Raw genomic sequence first — 20,692 nt, forward strand, 5'->3', positions numbered from 1 at the left:
CCAGTATCCTACTCTCTGACTAACTTTCCTTACTGTGTCTGGCCAATTTGTTTCCCACACCCTTCCCAATGAAATTTTTAGATCGGTCCTGGTCACAGTCAGGGGGAGTCCTGTCGTCTCAGTCGCTGTCCACGGCCCATGAAAATCGTCTTGCTTCTATCATTTAGCTGCTGTTAAGACTCTGAGTCTAGTTAAGGATAGTTCAAAGAAGTACAAAAGGCTCGGCCAAACAGCAAAGCCCCCCAAAAATAGTTTCAACTCATCAGCGTTCCCCTCCAAGGAAGTCTTTCGTAAAAGGCAAAAGTCTTGTGCATTATGAAGAGAAACCAGAGTGAGTACAGCCGTCTGATCGGGAGCAGCAGAAAACCCTAGTGGACCCAGTCCAAACCATCGTGGTAAGCCTCACTGGGTGTCCAAACTAAAATGATAAGAGGCAACTTGGTAGACTCCTTACTGATGTTTATACCTGTACTCACAATGCCCTGTTTTTAAAACACCAGCCAATCACAAGTGTTACATGTGAATAATCAAGGTGTGAGTAATCAGGAAGCTCACATAAAAGATAGTGGCAAGGAGCAACCACATCTACCAAATGTTTAACTTTACAACCCGTGAGCTGTTGGTACCTTGGTTGCCGCGGGTTCCCAAACCTTCCCTCAAAATGTGAATCACACATCTTCCCGCCCCTGAATATTAACGGTAGAGCAGAGTGGCACAGCGGAAGCGTGCTGGGCCCATAACCCAGAGGTCGATGGATCAAAACCATCCTCTGCTAATTGTATCAGCATTACTTCTATTTCCTGTGTGTTAATGTTTAATGAAGCATTCTGTCTGTCTGAAGTGAAATGTCTCCATCTGCTGAAAAATAAACTTAATCGCATGTCAATTATATTTCATCCACGAATATGCAAACTACAGTGCTCATACCTGCTGTAACACCTATAAAAACTGGAGCGTAATACAATAAATATGCTACATTCAAAGTGCTTGTAGTGCTATCTGATAGTCTGAGGTATAAAAGGGACACCGTTTAGTTTGTGTCAAATGCGCTCTACCACTGAACTACATCCCCTGAAGATTTTCAGATTTTTTTTACTTTTTTCCAAGATAGACTAAGACTTATCTTTATTAATCCTTTTGGGATGACTCACCGCGAAGAAATTGAAATATTACGGAATAAAAAAAGAAACCTGGGTAAAACATGTAATGTTAATGTTGTATATGGCTTCAAAACCTGTAAATGCAACTGCGGTGGCTGGAAATCAAACCTGGTCAAAATGCTTGCACTGCTACGGTATAAATCATATTTGAAAAGTAACACACCTGTTGCCTTTCTGCTGCTTTCTGCTCTGTTCATAAACTTTTCAATTGGTTAACAGTAATTACAAGACATGGGCAAAGTACAAATCGTAGTGCACTGCCTGTGTCTGTGGATCCTAGTGGAGGCAGCTTGTAATATTGATATGCTCCCTTATTTGTTCCATAACAGAGATCTAATGTTTCATCAAATCTGGTTGGGCGAGTAACCTTTCTGGCTAATCTTCACAAATAAAGCAAGTAACCACACAATGAAAACTACTGCGATGGCTGGGAATCTAACCCTCAACTTCTTGGAAGGAAGCTATGCTCACCACTATACCACCATCGCTGGACAGCACAATATTCACTTAAAATCTTGTAATACATCTGGGCATTGAGACTGAAAATGTGCTCTATCACTGAGCTACAGCCCCTGAAGATTTTCAGATGTTTTTGACTTTTTTGTGAGATCACGGAATAAGAGAAGAAACCTGGGGGGAATATGTAATGTTTATGTTGTTTATGGCTTCAAAACCTGGTGGTGGCTGGAAATCAAACCATGGGAAAATGCTTGCACTGTTATTGTATAAATCAAAGTTAAAAAGTAACATCACTCAAAGGAAGCTACTGCGATGGCTGAGACTCCAACACCGGTCAACTGCGTGGAAGGTAGCTATGCTGACAACTAAACCACCATCACTGGACAATGCAATGTTGACTGTAAATCTTGCAATACACCTGGTCATTGAGACAGATTTTTGCATTAATTACCATGAACACAAGGAGGTCACTACAACCCACAACACTGTGCTATACAAATTTGCTCAATGTCAAAGGAGTAAAGCAGGACATGGGTAAAGTGCAGAGTTGGTAGACACTTGTTAAGTTAAACATCCAATTTATTGTTTTTTAATTCATGATGCATTATTTCATATCGGAATAAGAGCTCTTTGAGCTCTCTTACAGTCAAGACAACATTTGTTGGAGATGCCTGGGATTGAACCCGGGGGCCTCAAACACGCAAAGCATGCGCTCTACCACTGAGTTATATCCCCTTAATGCTCTCTGATTTGTTGTAATTTTTGTGTGCCTTCAATATCACACATGTGGATATTATGAAAGAAACTGCCAAGCAAACACTAGCAACACTTTGAAAGGTTCCATGGTGTAATGGTTAGCACTCTGGACTCTGAATCCAGCGATCTGAGTTCAAATTTCAGTGGAACCTGTTTTTAAGCCACAGCACAGGTGAAAAAGATCAACCTTTCAACTTTCCACATCTAGTTTAAAGTGAGCTTACAGGTTCAAAATGGAGCTGAACACGGAGGAGGATTCCTCCCTAACGCTCTGCTCTGCTTCGTGCCCCCGCTGTCCGGTAATAGTTAAAGCAGATAAAAACCTAAAGAACACTCAAAAGCTTCAAGATAAAACTTTTTTAAGAAGCTTCTTCACGTTCAAGAGAAGGCCTGTTTCGAGCCAGACTATGAATTGATTCATGAAATCATTTCCCGGTTATTAATATGTAATCAGTCCCATATGGTCTAGCGGTTAGGATTCCTGGTTTTCACCCAGGTAGCCCGGGTTCAACTCCCGTTATGGGAATCGATGACTAGCCGATGAAGGTCTGCAGCAAGATCTGTGTCATTGGTCCTGTAAATGAGAGCTGTATTAACCCTATGACCTGATATGCATTTCCCCAAACCTAACTCATGTAAAGATAATAAATTGACATAATATATGTCTCAATGACCAAACATTGTTAAATTTTAACTAGACATGGTGGTGGAGAAAAGGTGACAATCTGAATTCTGACTACCAGACTTCTTGCAGTATTTTATCAACAAGTGATATATGTATTTATTTGCCCTGTTCCTGGCATATCTATGGATGTATTCATAAAATCACTGTTATTATTCAACGTGTCAGTCCCATATGGTCTAGAAGTCTGGATTCTGCCTAAATAACCTTTACATACATTCTTAAGGAGTCCTCTGGAGACTACAATCAGTAGATCTGAGAAAGCTTTCAGTTAGTTTGATTTTACATTCATTTGGCCTAAGTGGTGTCCAAAAGGTCTTGGTTGCTGCTCTTAAAGACTTTTAATAGTAAGGAAAACCCTGGTTTTCACCCAGGTGGCCCTGGTTCAGCTCCCGGTATGGGAATTGGTATTTAGCTGGTGAAAGATCTGCACGATCTCTGACATTGGTCCTGTATTAAATCAGACTGATAAGGACGCTTGTGTGCAAAATCTCGCAAGCACTATCTGATATGTGCCGGGCCTTGGCTGCAGGACTAGTGATACTAATGACTCTTTCAAAGACAAGCCCGGGCCCTGTGGATTCAATTCTTCCTCAATTTCTGTTGTGATAGGTAATAGGAAAAGAATGGCGAATAAGCACTTAACTGCAAACTTAGCAAATTTAGCATCCATTCCTCGTCAGCTACAGCCTGTCCCAAAAAATGAAAACACACTAACACTAGCCTTACTAAACGTAAGGTCATTGGCAGGAAAATCATTTTTAATCAATGATTTTATTACTAAGCACAATCTAGATTTTATGTTTTTAACTGAAACCTGGTTAGACTACAATAACAGTGCTGCTGTTCTCATCGAGTCAGCTCCCCCTAACTTCAGTTTTATGAGCGAGAATAGAGTGAATAAGAAAGGAGGTGGAGTCGCTATTTTGTTTAATGACTCATTCCACTGTACGAAAATATGTTATGGAAATTTTGTTTCTTTTGAATATGTTGCTCTTCAATTAAGATCTTCCCCTCAAGCGATGTTTCTAAATATCTACAGGCCACCTAAATATTGTGCAACCTTCATTGATGACTTCACTGAACTGCTGTCTATAATCTGTATTAACTTTGATTGTGTAATCATTGCGGGTGATTTTAACATTCATGTTGACAACCCCCAGGACAGGGAGACCAAAGAGCTGTGTTGTGTTTTTGAGAACTATGGACTGACTCAGCATGTGACAGAGCCCACCCACAATATGGGACACACTCTGGACTTGATTGTCTCAAAGGGTCTGAACATTTCCAAGGTTGTGGTGACTGACGTTGCTCTCTCTGATCATTCCTGTATTTTCTTTAACGGCACTATCTCTGTGCCCAAAAGTGTCCAAACAAAGATAATCAGAAAACGGTATATCACTGAAAACACCAGTGAAACATTTATTCAGCTTTTCTCCTCCACACCCGGCCTCTCTGGGCTCTCAGTCAGTGAGCTTGTAGATAATTTCAACTGTAAAATTACAAATGTTATTGATGCCATTGCTCCCACTAAGGTAAAAGTTGTCTCTGGTAAGAAAAGATCTCCATGGAGAAATGTCCTACTGGTGAGAACAGAAAAAAGAGAGTGTAGGAAAGCTGAACGAAGATGGCGAAAAACAAATCTCCTGGTCCATTATAACACCTATAAAGAGAGACTTCGCATTTATAATTTGGAACTGAGGAATGCAAGAAGGTCCTTCTTCTCTGATATTATCTCTAGAAACAATAATAATTCACGTGCTTTGTTTGCTACTGTTGATAGGTTAACAAACCCTCCAGTACCAGTAGCATCTGAACTCTTATCTACCAAGGCCTGCAATGACTTTGCCTCCTTCTTCAAAGACAAAATTCAGAAGATTAGACAAACAGTCAGTGCCTCCATATCAAGTTCAGGATATGTGTTGTCACAGTGTTCAAGCAAAACTAGTTCCAATATGACAGAATTTCACACGATCAACCATACAAACCTGGAGGACATTATTCAACATCTGAAAACCTCGACCTGTTGCCTTGATATTCTACCACGGGACTTTTCAAAAATGTTTCCAATTGTTTGACTTCTGATCTTCTACAGATTGTGAACACATCTCTTCTTTCAGGTATCTTTCCACAGGCCCTGAAAACTGCAGTAATCAAGCCACTTTTAAAAAGAACAACCTAGACAAGTCACTAATGAGCAACTATAGGCCAATATCAAACCTTCCGTTTTTAAGTAAAATCATTGAAAAAGTAGTCTTTCAACAACTCAACCATTTCTTGTCACTAAGCAACAGTTTTGATACCTTTCAGTCGGGTTTCCGACCACACCACAGCACTGAAACGGCTCTTGTCAAAGTCTTTAATGACATCCACCTTAACACAGATATGGCAAAATTTCAATCTTAGTATTACTGATCTCAGTGCTGCATTTGACACGGTCGACCATGACATATTACTAGACCGATTGGAAAACTGGGTAGGACTTTCTGGCTTAGTACTAAACTGGTTTGAATCCTACCTAAAGAATAGGGATTACTTTGTGTCAACAGGTAATTATGCATCTGAGCGTACAAATATGACGTGCGGAGTTCCGCAAGGCTCCATTCTGGGGCCTCTTCTGTTTAACATCTACATGCTTCCATTGGCTCAGATTATGGAGAAAAACAAATAAGTTACCATAGTTATGCGGATGACACACAAATCTACATAACCTTATCGCCAGGGACTATAGTCCAATACAAAAAACTGACTAACTGCATCAAACAAATTAACGACTGGATGTGCCAGAACTTTCTGAAATTAAATGAAGGAAAAACTGAGGTAGTTGTTTTTGGAAAAAAAGAGGAACGATTAAAAGTCTGCGCTCAGCTTCAAACAACAATGTTAAAAACAACAGACAAGCCAGAAATCTTGGTGTAGTCATGGACTCAGACCTGAACTTTAACAGCCACATTAAGACAATTACAAAGTCAGCCTACTATCACCTAAAGAACATATCAAGGGTTAAAGGACTTATGTGTCAACAGGACTTGGAAAAACTGGTCCATGCTTTCATCTTCAGTAGACTTGACTACTGTAACGGGGTCTTTACAGGTCTCCCTAAAAAATCAATCAGACAGCTGCAGCTGATTCAGAACGCTGCTGCTCGAGTCCTCACTAAGACCAAGAGACTGGATCACATCACTCCAGTTCTGAAGTCTTTACACTGGCTTCCTGTGTCTCAAAGAATTGATTTCAAAGTACTCTTGCTAGTTTATAAATCCCTTAACGGTTTAGGTCCAAAATACATTTCTGATCTGCTACTACACTATGACCCCCCCAGACCTCTCAGGGCATCTGGGACAGGTCTACTTTCTGTCCCCAGAGTCAGAACTAAACAGGGTGAAGCAGCTTTCAGTTTCTATGCTCCTCATATCTGGAACAAACTCCCAGAAACCTGCAGATCCGCTGCTACTCTCAGTTCTTTTAAATCAAGGCTGAAGACCTTTCTTTTTGATGCTGCCTTTCTTTAAATGAATGCTCATTTCTTTAAATTTCTTATGCTGCACTGTAACTTTTATTCTTGTGTTTTATGTGTCCTAATGTTTCTATTTTGTTTTTAACTGTCTATTCATGTGTTTTATTAGTTTTTAATGCTTATGATTTTTAACTGTTTTTACCTGTGTTTTATCTGTTTAACTGATTTTGTGTAAAGCACTTTGAATTGCCCTGTTGCTGAAATGTGCTCTACAAATAAAGCTGCCTTGCCTTGCCTGCCAGAGCTGTAGTTACGTACGTAAAAAGGCAAAAAAGTGGAAGGTTAACTCAAGAAGTGTTTAATGAAGATTAGCACGTACAGCTGTATCTGTATCTGTTAACCATATGAATTATCTGGCGTCATTACCAATCCACTGTGAAAGAGGCTAAAAGAAAATATTTTTCTGATATTGTTCTTCTAAACGGTTGTAAACCCCGCGTGTTGTTTAAAGTTATTAACTCTGCTCTGAATGCACCACAGACTCTAATTGAGGCCTCTCCTGCTGTGTGTGAGAATTTTCTTAACTACTTCATTGATAAAATCACTTCTACCAGAGCACTTATTTCACCTTCTGCTTCCGACCCTTCGGTGTTTGTCCCCTGCCCTGCTGTGTTTGACACCTTTGAGCCTGTGACCCTGCCTTTTCTGCAGGACATTGTGGGTCATCTGAAGCCCTCGGGTTCTCCAGCTGATACTATCCCATCTAAATTTTTTAAGGAGATTTTTACCACTGTTGGGCCACCTTGTCTCACAGTTATTAACAGCAGCCTGTCTTCTGGAGTAGTTCCTGCGGATCTTAAACATGCAGTTGTGCTGCCTTTATTAAAGAAACCTGGGCTGGATCCTACTATTTTGTCTAATTTTAGGCCTATCTCCAGATTGCCTTTCGTCTCTAAAATATTAGAGAAGATTGTATATTTCCAGCTCATGGACTTTTTAAATGAACAAACAATTCTCGAAAAGTTCCAATCCGGTTTTAAACCATTGCACAGCACAGAATCAGCACTTTTAAGAGTTTTTAATGATATTTTTTTAGCTACTGACTCTGGTCACTGTGTTGTTCTTGTACTTTTAGATATGACTGCTGCATTTGATACAGTGGACCATGAAATCCTGATTGCTCGTTTGGAGCAGTGGGTGGGCGTCAGTGGCACAGCACTGGAGTGGTTCAGGTCCTACCTGTCACATCGGACTTTCTGTGTCGGCTTTGATGACTCGGTGTCCTCCACTGCTCCTCTCTCATGTGGGGTTCCACAGGGCTCGGTACTTGGCCCTCTTTTATTTTCTCTCTATCTACTCCCACTTGGCTCTATTCTCAGGAAACATGGCATTTCTTTTCATTGTTTTGCGGACGACAGCCAGATTTATGTCCCCCTCAAAAAATCTGATTCTAACTCTGTGAACCCACTGCTACAGTGTCTACAGGACATTAAGGCTTGGATGTCCTTAAACTTTCTAAATTTTAATGAAAAAAAGACCGAAGTCATGGTCTTTGGTGGCACTTCTCTGACCTCCTCCCAAGTTGATTTGGGTTCTTTGGCGCAGTATCGCAAGCCGATTGTAAAGAATTTGGGTGTAAAAGTGGACTCAGAACTTAAAGCCAGATTAAAGCAGTGGTGAAGTCTAGCTTTTTTCAGTTAGGCAGCTAGCAAAAATTAAACCAGTCCTTCAGAAACAAAACTTTGAGACAGTAATCCATGCCTTTCTGACCACTCGGCTGGATTACTGTAATGCACTTTATATGGGGGCTAGCGGGTCCTCCATTGCTCGTCTTCAGCTTGTACAAAATGCTGCTGCACGTCTTTTAACAGGCACTAGCAAGTATGAGCACATTTCACCTATTTTAGCTTCACTCCACTGGCTGCCCGTCAATTTTAGGATTCATTTTAAAATTCTTTTATATGCTTTTAAAGCCTTGAATGGCCTTGCCCCCCCTTACCTCTCTGAGCTGCTGCACCCCTACAACCCTAGCCGATCTCTCAGGTCAGCTGACCAGCTGCTCCTGACGGTGCCTAAAGCTAGGCTTAAGCTCAGGGGGGACCGTGCATTTGCCGTCGCAGCTCCAAAACTTTGGAATGGGCTGCCTCTGCACATTAGACAGGCCTCCTCTCTGTCTCATTTTAAAACTCTTCTTAAAACCCACCTCTTTTCTTTGGCTTTTACAGTAAAAATCAAATCCAGACCAAACAACAGAATTAACGGCAGAACTAGAACATTGACAGAGTTCCAGTACATTTCCATCCAACCCTTTGGTGAGGTAAGTCCCACTTTACAGCAGAGCTAAAACTACTTTTACTGAACTGTTTCTGTTTAGTAGAGCTGGAATGTGATGGGGAAGGAGTACATTCACTTCTCTCACATTCTTCTTTCAAATGAATAACTTTTTTATCAGTTATGTTCCAACTAGCAGTACACTAAGACGTGCTGTGATAAGAAGATGCAAATACACTTTTTCTTAGGGCTCTGTACCAAATTTGGTGAAGTTTGGCCCTTACGGGGCACTATAATCACCGTTTATTGTTTTTCTATAAAAAGTCAATGCATTTCTGTGGGAGAATTGCAACATGTCTGCCACAGTAAATGCTATAAACATGAAACCTGTGATGATAGTTTGTCATGCCTCTCTAACACAGTTATGACCGTAGACATATAAAGAGCAGACGCCGCATCGACCGCTACTGCCTACTGGCGCTGACGAGCCGTGGGGCGGCCATCTTGGATCGGTCACCAGCTCCACTCAGTGGAACGTGTTTGGCAGGTGCAATGAGGTGTCAGCGCATTTAATACATCATACCTCACTGAATACAGAACTGATTTTCCGCGTTCTTTTGTTGCAAAGGTCATACATGTAGCTATGATACAGAACAGTACTAGAATATTCTGATATGATATAAAGTCACCAGACGTCTGAGATCAAAACTGGGAACATAATCCCTGAAAATGGAGAAACACGGGGACATTTCCAGTTTGACTATCAATCTGATTGAAAAACCTAATGTTGTGTCTTTAAAAACAGAACAGGGACAGAGGTAGTTTTTTATGTGATGTAGGCTATGGTTGGTATTATGCAAATCACACACTATAAATATGGTAGAGAAGCAGAAACAGATAGTGGCAGTAAAGTCAGATATTTTAATAAGTGGAAGAAGCAATATGATTATATTATTAGAGTCTACTTGAAGCTTTTTATATTTGTCTCTATCTCTCACTCACACACCCACACACACTGTACTACCACGTTGTTCTGTGATTAAAGACAGATTCTCATTTATTATCCATCTGAACGGTTTACAACCCGGTAAACGTCACCGTAGTAACGTCATCAGCACCTAATTCCATCTTTCTCATAGTAGCTGGAGGCGACTATTGTGTCTTGTGCTCGTGCAAAATCACATTTGATCACACAGCTTATTTGCTATTTGCTTTTAATTCCAATATTCTTTGGAGTTATACTGTAATATTACAGATTACATTGTTATGAAAACTAAAAGTATATTTGCGTCCTGTATGTCCTTTATGGAGAAGATTAAGATTCATAGAAGGTTAGAATGTGTGACATCACACATTCTCTAATGACACTGATATAGAAGGTTCAGTGTGCTGTCACAAGTGTGTGACATCACGTCCTTTCATGACGTTCTGTGGCTTTGAACACAGACCCTGTATCTTACCGAGAGACACAACCTTTCACTTGAACCCTGTCCTCCATTAGAGACACATCTTTGTTGGAACAGAGCTCAAAACTCAAAACACTTTTATAAACTGCAATACAGCAGTATAGTACAAAATACTCCAGTACCGCAAGAAATATCGTTAAAATGTATTCAAAAATATTTTCTGTGGCTATCATGGCGACCAGCGCACGGCTTGAGGACCTGAGAAAAGCCCTTCTGGAGGTCCAAACCAAAACGACGAGCTGGTCTCAGTGAATGCTGGCCTGGTGGAGGAGAAGGGGGAAATCTTTAAGGCTCTACAGTCAGAAAGATCCATGAGGAAAAACCTAAAGTAGGACCAGAAACTCAAGGATGAAGAGATCCGCCTTCTTAGGGAAAGGTGGGCCCCGAGACAAAAACCTCACGGAGTCAGTCAGACGCCACTGGAGCTCAGAGTTCAACGGGTTCAATGGATCCATTAAAGAGGAGGACAAGAGCAGGGGACAGGCCTGGCAGGACGAGGTCAACTGTGGACGATGAGAATGATAGCCTTAGCACTGCGTTTATCTCTATTAGATTCTATTGGCTTCTCTCAAAGTGTTTATAAACCAACTCACCGTTTTAACCTCAACCTTGATCTTGTTCTGGTGTATGGTGTTGAAATTGAACATTTGATAGTGTTCCCACAGAATCCCTTTTTAGCTGACCACTGTTTGATAACTTTGGAGTTTATACTGCTGAACTACACGCCAGTAGGCAACAACTTCTATACAAGATGTCTATCGGATAGTGCTGTAGCAAAATTTAAGGATGTGATTCCATCACCATTTAATTCATTCCCAGTCACAAAGTAACGGAGGACTCCTATGCTAATTTCGGTCCCTCCAAAATCGATCATTTTGTTGATAGTGCAGCAGGCTCGCTGCGAATGACACTCGCCTCTGTTTCCCCTCTGAAAAAGAAGATGATAAAACCAAGACGGTTAGCTCCATGGTATAACACTGAAACACGCAAATTAAAGCAAATATCGAAACTTAAGAAGAGTTGGCGTTCCACCAAACTGGAAGACTCTCGTATAATTTGGCAAGATAGTCTTAAAACTTATAGGATGGCCCTCCGTATAACCAGAGCAGCGTACTACTCGTCATTAATAGAGGAAAATAGAACAACCCCAGGTTCCTTTTCAGCACTGTAGCCAGGCTAACGGAAGGCCACAGCTCTACTGAGCCAAGTATTCCCATAGCTCTCAGCATTAACGACTTTATGAAATTCTTCAATGATAAAATTATAACTATTAGAAGCAAAATTCACCAACACCTGCCTTTAACTGGCACTGACTTATCTCTAAACACAGGAACCTTAGAAAGATACATGTTAGACTGCTTTGCTTCACTTGATCTTTATTAATTTATTTCAATTATGTCTTCATCTAAACCATCACCCTGCCTATAAGACCCTATCCCGACTAGGCTACTTAAACAAGTTTTACCCTTAGTCAACAGTTCTCTACTAGCTATAACCAATCTGTCTTTACTTACAGGCTATGTACCACAGCACTTTAAAGTATCTGTAATTAAACCTTTTTCTGAAAAGCCCAACCTTGATCCAGATGTTTTAGCTATCTATAGACCTATGTCCAACTTTCCATTTCTCTCTAAGATTCTTGAGAAAGCAGTCCCCAAACAGCTGTGTGACTTTCTGCATAGCACAGCTTATTTGAGGATTTTGAGTCAGGATTTAGAGTTCAGTTGTCTAATGCCTCAGACAAAGGACTTATCTCTGTAATGGTGTTATTAGATTATTAGTGCTGCTTTTTTTCACCGATGTAATATTGCAAAAATCAATTTCCATAGTGAAGTAGTAATTACATTACATTCAGGAATTCAGGAATATCCTGTCTAAAAATGATGCAGAAAAACTAGTCCATGCATTTGTTACTTCTAAACTGGATTTTACAGGAAGCCAATGCAGAGAAGCCCAAACCAGGAGAGATGTGATCTCTTTTCCTGGTTCCTATCAGAACACGTGCTGCAGCATTCTGGATCAGCTGAAGAATCTTTATGGACTCTTTTAAGCAACCTGATAATAAAGAAAATAATTAGCAGCTGGTAGACAGATCTCCCCATCGGGAAATAAAACCCCAGTCTTCCGTGTGAGAGGCGGAGGCGACCATCCAAAGTTTCAGTAGTAATGTGGTTTTTTTGTGTTGGAACAAGTTGCACTGTTTGAAATAAGCTTTTGAGATACAAGAACGTCTTCACTTGGGACAGCAATTGACTCCCAACCCGATGGGAGAAATCCTGAGCTTTGAGATTTGGAGGGGCTGACTTTGATTACGAATGCTTGACACTGGACTTCAATCTGCCCCAGTGGTGCTGTAGATCACGTTTGATGAAGCCCACAGAACAACATAATCTGGAAAGAGCAGAAGAGGAATTATAAGGTGCCCAGACTTGACACTCTCCCACCTTCTGCTGCGCCTTGTGAGGTGCTGTTCATGTCCAGTAGATATGCTTTTTCCATCGCTTGACGATATTCCCATTTAGGGTCAGGAGTTCTCCTCCCATGCTGAACACAGCCTGAGCCAAGGCACGCTTTCCCCCTCATGATTCACCCCAGTGGAAGCTGTAGATCATGCCTGATGAAGCCAAATGAACCACATAGTCTGCAAAGAGCATACATGGCAAGGTGGCTAGACTTGACACTCTCCCAACTCCTGCGGCACCCTGTGACGTTTTGTTCATGTCCAGGAGTTGTGCTCTTTCAATCGCTTGAAATATTCCCATTTAGGATCAGGAGTTCTCCTTCCATGCTGAACACAGCTTGAGCCAAGGCCCACTTTCCCGAGTAGTCCCACGCGTTCGCCGGGACTTCTCGAGGCCTTGCATTGGTTAGCTGTAGAAAAATCTCCCCGTCGGGAATCGAACCCCGATCTTCCGCGCGGCACTCGGGAATTCTTTAGCTAAAGCACCCTAAACTGATTCCCATTCATTTCCTATGGTACTGCTAAACCACTACAGATGTAATATATCCTTGGCCACTAGTGTGCGCACTGGAGGCATTTGGTGCCCTGGAGCAGTTTAGCGAGTGAAGCTTCCGGCCCCTCTCAGTGCTCGTTTGGACAGTGGATTTACAGCACACAGCGACTGAGCTCCGCTGAACATTACACTAAAAGGTAAGTTATTTATATTATTATGAATGAAAAGATGTTAAATGACCAAACGTGTAATTAAATTTTATGTTGTCCCTGCCCAAAGTTTTCTATTTTAACGTTACATGAATGCTATAAAGTCAGTCACTGTTCATGTTAACGCCACGTTTGGATGGATTACATGTTAACTACAGTTAATGTAACGCTAACCTTAAACCGTGGTTGGATTCATGTGTTTGTTTATTGTCTATTTACGTTCGTGGTGAGTAGAAATTGGCATTATATTAAGTCGAAAGCATTGGTGTGTGACGTAACGTTAATGCTCATTCAAGTTATTAGGGGAGAGCCGGGACAGTTGAAACACTTTTCAGATAAACGTTGTTTTATAAGATAAGGTTACAGATAGATTTTTTTTTTTGTTGTGATCAACAACTCACATATGTGTTCTCTTAGTATCATGTGTTATTTGGTAAAAATATAGAATGGTTTAAGAATAAATCGACTTCAAATAGTAGTTGCGCTGTGTTACAATCGTCCCACCGGAGCGGGACGATTGTAACACAGGGGTGGGACGGATGAAACATAACAGTTTAAACAGCAACTATTAATCTAATGCTTGTTTTAATGAACGATACCTGACAAATAACTTGTGTACATATTGTTAAAAACATATTTAGTAACTTATTTTAATGTAAAGGTTCATCAAGCCCAATAAACAATGTTAGAAGCCTATGCGCATTTTGCGAAGGTTAATCTTTTTGACAAAGACAGACAAATCCGTTTCCAATTCATTTTCTTCCATTTCTTCCTTGAGTTATGTTAATTGTTTGCTAGAATAGCCAGACCCACATCAAGATGTTTTACATTTGCTGCCGCTGGGGTGCATCTAGATTTCTAGGCTCTGTTATTATGAAGGAAACTAGGTCAAGCGGAAAACGCTAAACTACTTCCGACTCACCTGATGACCATCTCGCGCAATAGCCTATTCTTCCTTTCCGTCGCGACCAGTTTGGCGTGCAGATGTCACTCGACTCGTCGTCAACAGATAAGTAAATATTGTTTTAAATAGTTGCCTATAGGCCTAACAGATGATTGTAATAATGTATGTAGAGTAGACCTATAGCTTACGATGTTAGAAGTGGTGAATATGAACATTGAATGCTGAGAGATGAAAATTCGTGACTGAAACACACAGTGTAGGCCTAGTAGCCTAGCTTATAGCGTACAGTTTTGAACAATGTATGATAATAATTTGACAAAGGTAATTTTTAACTATCAGAATATTTACCCTAATAAGTTTCTTGTGAAAATTGAGTCAATGAAATTGATTGAAGATTGGACAATTGATGATTAGGCTATTAAAGAGATAAGTTGAGATAAGCAGAGATGTGTTGCGAAGTTGAAAATTTAATTTGCATTACAAAAAACTGTCTAGGAACATTATAGGCTAAACAGGCCTAAGCATGAATAAGCATTAATTCATATCACAAAGATCACAAATGTAATGCTCTGCACTATCTGTGCAGGCCTCATGGGACCAGTGGAGGCAGAACAGGCACTGCACCCACACTTCCCCAGGCATGGAGGAACTAAAGGACTCGCCACACACCACACAGTCCTCCTCCTTCTCCTGTGAACCGTTTGCAGTGGCAGGGGTGACTGCAGCATAGGCGGCGGTGGCAGGGATGGAGAACAGTTGCTCTTTTGGGCCACGGCGCTTCTTCATAGCCGGAGCAACTGCAGCAGTGGCAACAGGTATGGAGAAAAGTTGCTTCTTGGCTCCTTTAGACTTCATAAGACGCTGCTCCTGTTCTTTCTCCAAAGCCTCCTTGACTGGGGTGTCTGTAAGGATTGCAGTTGTCCTGGAACGGTAAATAGGACATTGGTAATAATTATCTTAATTTATATGACCTAAGTGTTAATCATGTTTTAAAGTAATGATAGTTAAATAACTTGGAATTCACTGCACATGACTGGAAAGGTAGACAAGTACACTAAACTTCACTTGCCTTCTTCTCCCTCCTCTCTTATTTTCCTTTCTAGGACCAGCCTTAGGAAAGGGACGGACTGCCTCCGGGCTGAATTCTTGGGCATCTTCAAAGATGATGACGAGGTCTGCAAAAAGAAGGATAAACTTTTTTTTTAAACTGGTTAATCTTAAATCTAACATTAATTCATGCATCTATCTATCCATTTAATGTAAGCCTACCTGCAGTTGCAGAGGGTTCCGGCACCTGGTCTGCACTCTGTGATGGGGTAGGAGGTGGGGGAGGAGGAGGACGGTCTGTCACGAATGACGGGGTAAAGGCATCCTTTTTAAAGATGTTAGGATTCAGGGGGCAGATCCCGGTGCAGTAGAACCCAGCAGTCAGATTTGAGATTGTTGCTGCCAGGGGTAGTGTTGCTGCCACCAGGGAGGGGACGTCATAGATTGTCATTTGTTGACCTGGATGGTTTTTCATCCACAGATCTGCAGCTGTGTTTACATAGTGTTTGAGTGGACCAAACACACTTCGATCCAGGGGCTGAAGGCGGTGGGAACAGTGAGGCGGGAAGGACAACATCACAATCCCATGTGCCCTGCAGAAATCTATTGCTGCCACTGAAATGTGGGAGTGGTGGTTGTCCAGCAACAGAAGCAGCATAGACTCCTTGGACACACGGGTATGTTTGACAAAATGCTGGAGGAAAAGCAGAAATTCTGGCTCTTGCATCCACCCGGATCCATTCGCAGACCCAATGGAGCCAGCCGGACCACCCCTGACGAAGTGGTCCTTGTACCTCTTCCTAGGGAATATGAAAAACGGGGGACATGGTTGCCCTGCGCGTTACCCGCAAAGGCGACTGTAACCATGTCCCCCTCTCCCCCAGAAGTCATTGCTCCTATCTGCTGCTCCCCTGTGGCGGCTACCACTCTGTCCGGCAGCTGCACAGTGGTAATGCCTGCAAAACATTTTAAATGAACTTAAGCATGTGTTTATAGTTGGACTAGTATTTATTTATGCACATATTTATTTATTTATTTATTATTAATTTATTAACATGAGTTTCATGAATATACCAGTCTCGTCCATGTTCCAAATATCCTTTGCCGTGAATTTGTGACGGTCCAGGGCCTTTTGCAAATTGAGGAAGAAGGACTTCACATTGATTTTATTAAAACTAGTTGCGCGCTGCATGCTGGTGGCTTGGGGGCGGCGGATGGACAGGGAGGTGGCACGCTGGAGAAATGATGTAAGCCAGTCTTTTCCTGCCATCTCCTTCTTCTCCCAGGAGGCAGGGCATTTGCAGTCAAATCTTGCTGCAAGTTGGTATGCAAGCCTGCGTACCTGAGGTCATGAAACAAAACTTATTATAATCACTGTGTCTTATGTATTCATATTTAACTGTATATGTCTGTATTTATTTGTATTCATATTTAACTGTATATAGTTCTGTATTTGTATTCATATTTAACTGTATATATTTCTGTATTTATTGGTATGAATGTAGAATGAAGTTTAATTTTTGTTCCCTGTTTTCTTCACACTGACCTCTTTAGGGCTCAAGCCAAAATAAATGGCAGCTGCTCTTTTCAGGTATGCCTGTAGCTTGCCCTCCTGCTCCGGGTTGAACACCCTATTATTCGGGTTCAGGTAGCCTGGGGGCTTAACTTGCAGTTGCGTTGTCTCAGCTCTCCTCTTCACGTAGCGTGACAGGGTAACATGGTTGAGGCCATGTATTTCAGCTGCACACCTAATGCTGACCTCCTTACACACTATTTCTAAATACGCCCTTTCAAATACCTCTGGCTCAACCTCTCCTCTCCTTGTAGTTTTCTTTCTTATTCTTGGCATTTTCTGTGGGTTCATATTATTAAATAACTATTAAAAATCGAAAACACATCTTAAGCATAAAAAATGTTTTCATTATTTATTGTTAAACACTTTATTCAATTCTTAAACACATAGTATCATCACATATACAACAGGAGGCGCTGTCGGGACAGTTGAAACAGCTGTTTCAACTGTCCCGACAGCCAGTTAAACCTGTTTTGCCCTTAAACTAAACCACTTTGATATTGAACACTTAATGGTGTGTTGCAGTACTAATACACCTGCAGTATTATCATTACAATGGCACGTGAAACAATAAATACTACTTGTTAGTCAAAAAAAACTACCGCACAAAAGAATTTACTTACCGCACTCAAAAACAGATTCCCGGGAATTATTCCAAAATGGCATGACGTCAAGAAGAAATGTGTTTGCGGGTCTGGCAGGCATTGCGTGCTGTACGTGCTGACGAAATTTGACGTACAGGACGTGCACGGTTTTCAAGGAAATCTCTATGTTTCATCCGTCCCGCGTTTCAACTGTCCCGGCTCTCCCCTAACTACCAGAAGTATTTCCAGGTAATCACTACACCTCTGTCTTACTACGTAATAAAATTGAAACAGGCAGTTTTGCATTTTCCACCACTGATTCATGGTTTTTATTTCAGAAACTACCGGAAGCATTTCCAAGTAATCACTACAGCTCTGTTTTTGTATTATTACCATGTAATTAAATCGAAACAGGCAGTTTTGCATTTTGCACCACTGTCTTCTAAATCTCTAACCATGCGCCATTTCTTGCCTAAAACAATATAACCAACAATATGTTAAATTAAATTTATAGATGTAACTCCCTGATTACATCCCAGATTTAAAAGAGCAAGTTTTTGGTTGATTTGTCAAATTCTTCCTCATTAGTTTAACGTTTTAAAAAGTACCATTTCCTTTAATTTAGACCCCGACAGTGGATGTATCCTTTTGTCATCATTGATGGGTCATAAACACTTCATCTGCCTCCATCTCAATAACAATTCTTTTCATTTTTTCAAGCAGTAACTAAACCCCTAACCAACATTTTTAACTGAAAACCAATGTATGTGAGTGTCAAGTAATGTTATTGTTGGATTCAGGTCCAAATTTTGACATTTTAAAGCGCAATGCAAAGGTGCATAACAGATTTTTTTTCTACATACCTGGAGCGATGCAAAGCAGGGGGGCAACTAGTCAAGGAACAGCAAGAGACTTGTATTTAAGACTACAAACTGACTATGTGACAGATGTGTAATCTGTCATGTCCTGCCTTCTGAAGCTCTAGCCAGGCGCCATTCCTCGCCTAAAACAATATGAGTCTTCCAGTAAGTGAAAAGAAACTCACATCTACAAGATAAATTTGAAAGATGTGACTCCCTGATGGTCTAGTGCTAGGATTCGGCGCTCTCACCGCCGCGGCCTGGGTTCGATTCCCGGTCAGGGAATGGTCATGACTTGAGAGACTCAGGTGTGATGTTTGAAAGAATAAGTTCCTTGCTTTTGATTTGTCAAATTCTTCCTCATTAGTTTAAATGAACTGACAACATCAGTTATATGACTTACAGTTCTCAAAGACGCACACAATCTCAACTGGTTATCCTTTAGACAGCTAGTCTCTTTTTCTTTTCTCTCACTTTTTGTCTCTGTCTGGCCTTACGTATTTGCTTGTATTACATCAAGTGACCTGCATACCAATGACCGTAAAGATTAATATGTACAGTACATGGTTTTCAGAACTGTACCTTCAGATAAAGGTAAGGCCACTTGGGTTATCTTTGGGCTGGTCTATATTTACCTGCAGAATGATAAACCCTACAGTGGTGTGAAAAAGTGTTTGCCCCCTTCCTCATTTCCTGTTCCTTTGCATGTTTGTCACACTTAAGGGTTTCGGAACATCAAACCAATTTAAACAATAGTCAAGGACAACACAAGTAAACACAAAATGCAATTTGCAAATGATGGTGTTTATTATTAAGGTGAAAAAAAATCCAAACCATCATGGCCCCGTGTGAAAAAGTGATTGCCCCCTAAACCTAATAACTGGTTGGGCCACCCTTAGCAGCAACAACTGCAACCAAGCGTTTGCGATAACGTGCAATGAGGCTTTTAACAGCGTCCTGGAGGATTTTGGCCCACTCATCTTTGCAGAATTGTCCTAATTCAGTTACATTAGAGGGTTTTCGAGCATGAACGCCTTTTTAAGGTCATACCACAACATCTCAATAGGATTCAGGTCAGGACTTTGGCTAGGCCACTCCAAGTCTTCATTTTGTTTTTCTTCAGCCATTCGGTGGTGGACTTGCTGTGTGTTTAGGATCATTGTCCTGCTGCAGAACCCAAGTTTGTTTCAGCTTGAGTACACGAACAGATGGTCGGACATTCTCCTTCAGGATCTCTTGGTAGACAGCAGAATTCATAGTTCCTTTTATCACGGCAAGTCTTCCAGGTCCTGAAGCAGCAAAACAGCCCCAGACCATCACACTACCACCACCATATTTTACTGTTGGTATAATGTTCTTTTTATGAAATGCAGTGTTCCTTCTACGCCAGATATACTTGGACACACACCTTCCAAAGAGTTCCACTTTTGTCTCATCAGCCCACAGAATGTTGTCCCAAAAGTCTTGGGGATCATCACAATGTGTTGTTGAGAAATTGAGACGAGCTTTGATGTTCTTTTTGCTCAGCAGTGGTTTTCTCCTTGGAACTCTGCCGTGCAGGCCATTTTTGCCTAGTCTTTTCCTGATGGTGGAGGCATGAACACTGACCTTAACTGAAGCAAGTGAGGCCTGCAGTTCTTTGGACGTTGTTGTGGGGTCTTTTGTGACCTCTTGGATGAGTCGTCGCTACGCTCTTGGGGTAATTTGGGCGGCCGGCCACTCCTGGGAAGGTTCACCACTGTTCCATGTCTTCGCCATTTGTGGATAATGGCTCTCACTGTGGTTCGCTGGATTCCCAAAGCTTTGGAAATGGCTTTATAACCCTTTCCAGACTGATAGATCTCAATTACTTGCTTTCTCAATTGTTCCTGAATTTCTTTGGGTCTCGGCATGATATGTAGCTTTTAAGGATCTTCTGGTTGACCTTACTGTGTCAAGCAGCTCCTATTTAAGTGATGCCTTGATTGTGAACAGGTGTGGCAATAATCAGGCCTGGGTGTGGCTAGAGAAATTTAACTCAGGTGTGGACAACCACAGTTATAGTATGTTTTAACAAGGGGGGCAATCACTTTTTCACACAGGGCCATGATGGTTTGGATTTTTTTTCACCTTTAATAATAAACACCTTCATTTACAAATTGCATTTTGTGTTTACTTGTGTTGTCCTTGACTATTGTTTAAATTGGTTTGATGTTCCGAAACACTTAAGTGTGACAAACATGCAAAGGAACAGGAAATGAGGAAGGGGGCAAACACTTTTTCACACCACTGTATAAGCTTCATCAAAGAGGAAAGTCTTAAGCCTACTCT

General features: G+C 41.2%; 1 protein-coding gene and 2 non-coding genes across 3 annotated transcripts; 2 read left to right on the top strand and 1 right to left on the bottom strand.

Moving 5' to 3' along the window:
- Positions 1 to 219: 219 nt before the first annotated feature.
- Positions 220 to 335, bottom strand: LOC116684204 (U5 spliceosomal RNA). Its single transcript, XR_004330773.1, has one exon. It is a non-coding gene; the product is annotated as a U5 spliceosomal RNA (small nuclear RNA).
- A 2,494-nt stretch (positions 336 to 2,829) lies between these two features.
- Positions 2,830 to 2,901, top strand: trnae-uuc (transfer RNA glutamic acid (anticodon UUC)). The gene has a single exon. It is a non-coding gene; the product is annotated as a tRNA-Glu (tRNA).
- Positions 2,902 to 5,161: 2,260 nt separating this feature from the next.
- LOC116684203 (uncharacterized) lies at positions 5,162 to 10,767 on the top strand (the record flags this gene model as incomplete). The annotated part of the gene is given in 9 exon segments (XM_032510072.1): positions 5,162 to 5,228; positions 5,231 to 5,456; positions 5,458 to 5,720; positions 5,723 to 5,932; positions 5,935 to 6,557; positions 7,226 to 8,134; positions 8,247 to 8,803; positions 9,208 to 9,332; positions 10,622 to 10,767. Coding segments are annotated over 9 exon segments (3,126 nt in total), but the record flags the coding sequence as incomplete, so codon positions are not given.
- Between the last annotated feature and the right edge of the window lie 9,925 nt (positions 10,768 to 20,692).

This window comes from Etheostoma spectabile, unplaced genomic scaffold (genome assembly GCF_008692095.1).
Source record: "Etheostoma spectabile isolate EspeVRDwgs_2016 unplaced genomic scaffold, UIUC_Espe_1.0 scaffold00019274, whole genome shotgun sequence".
In the NCBI taxonomy this organism is placed as follows: domain Eukaryota; kingdom Metazoa; phylum Chordata; class Actinopteri; order Perciformes; family Percidae; genus Etheostoma; species Etheostoma spectabile.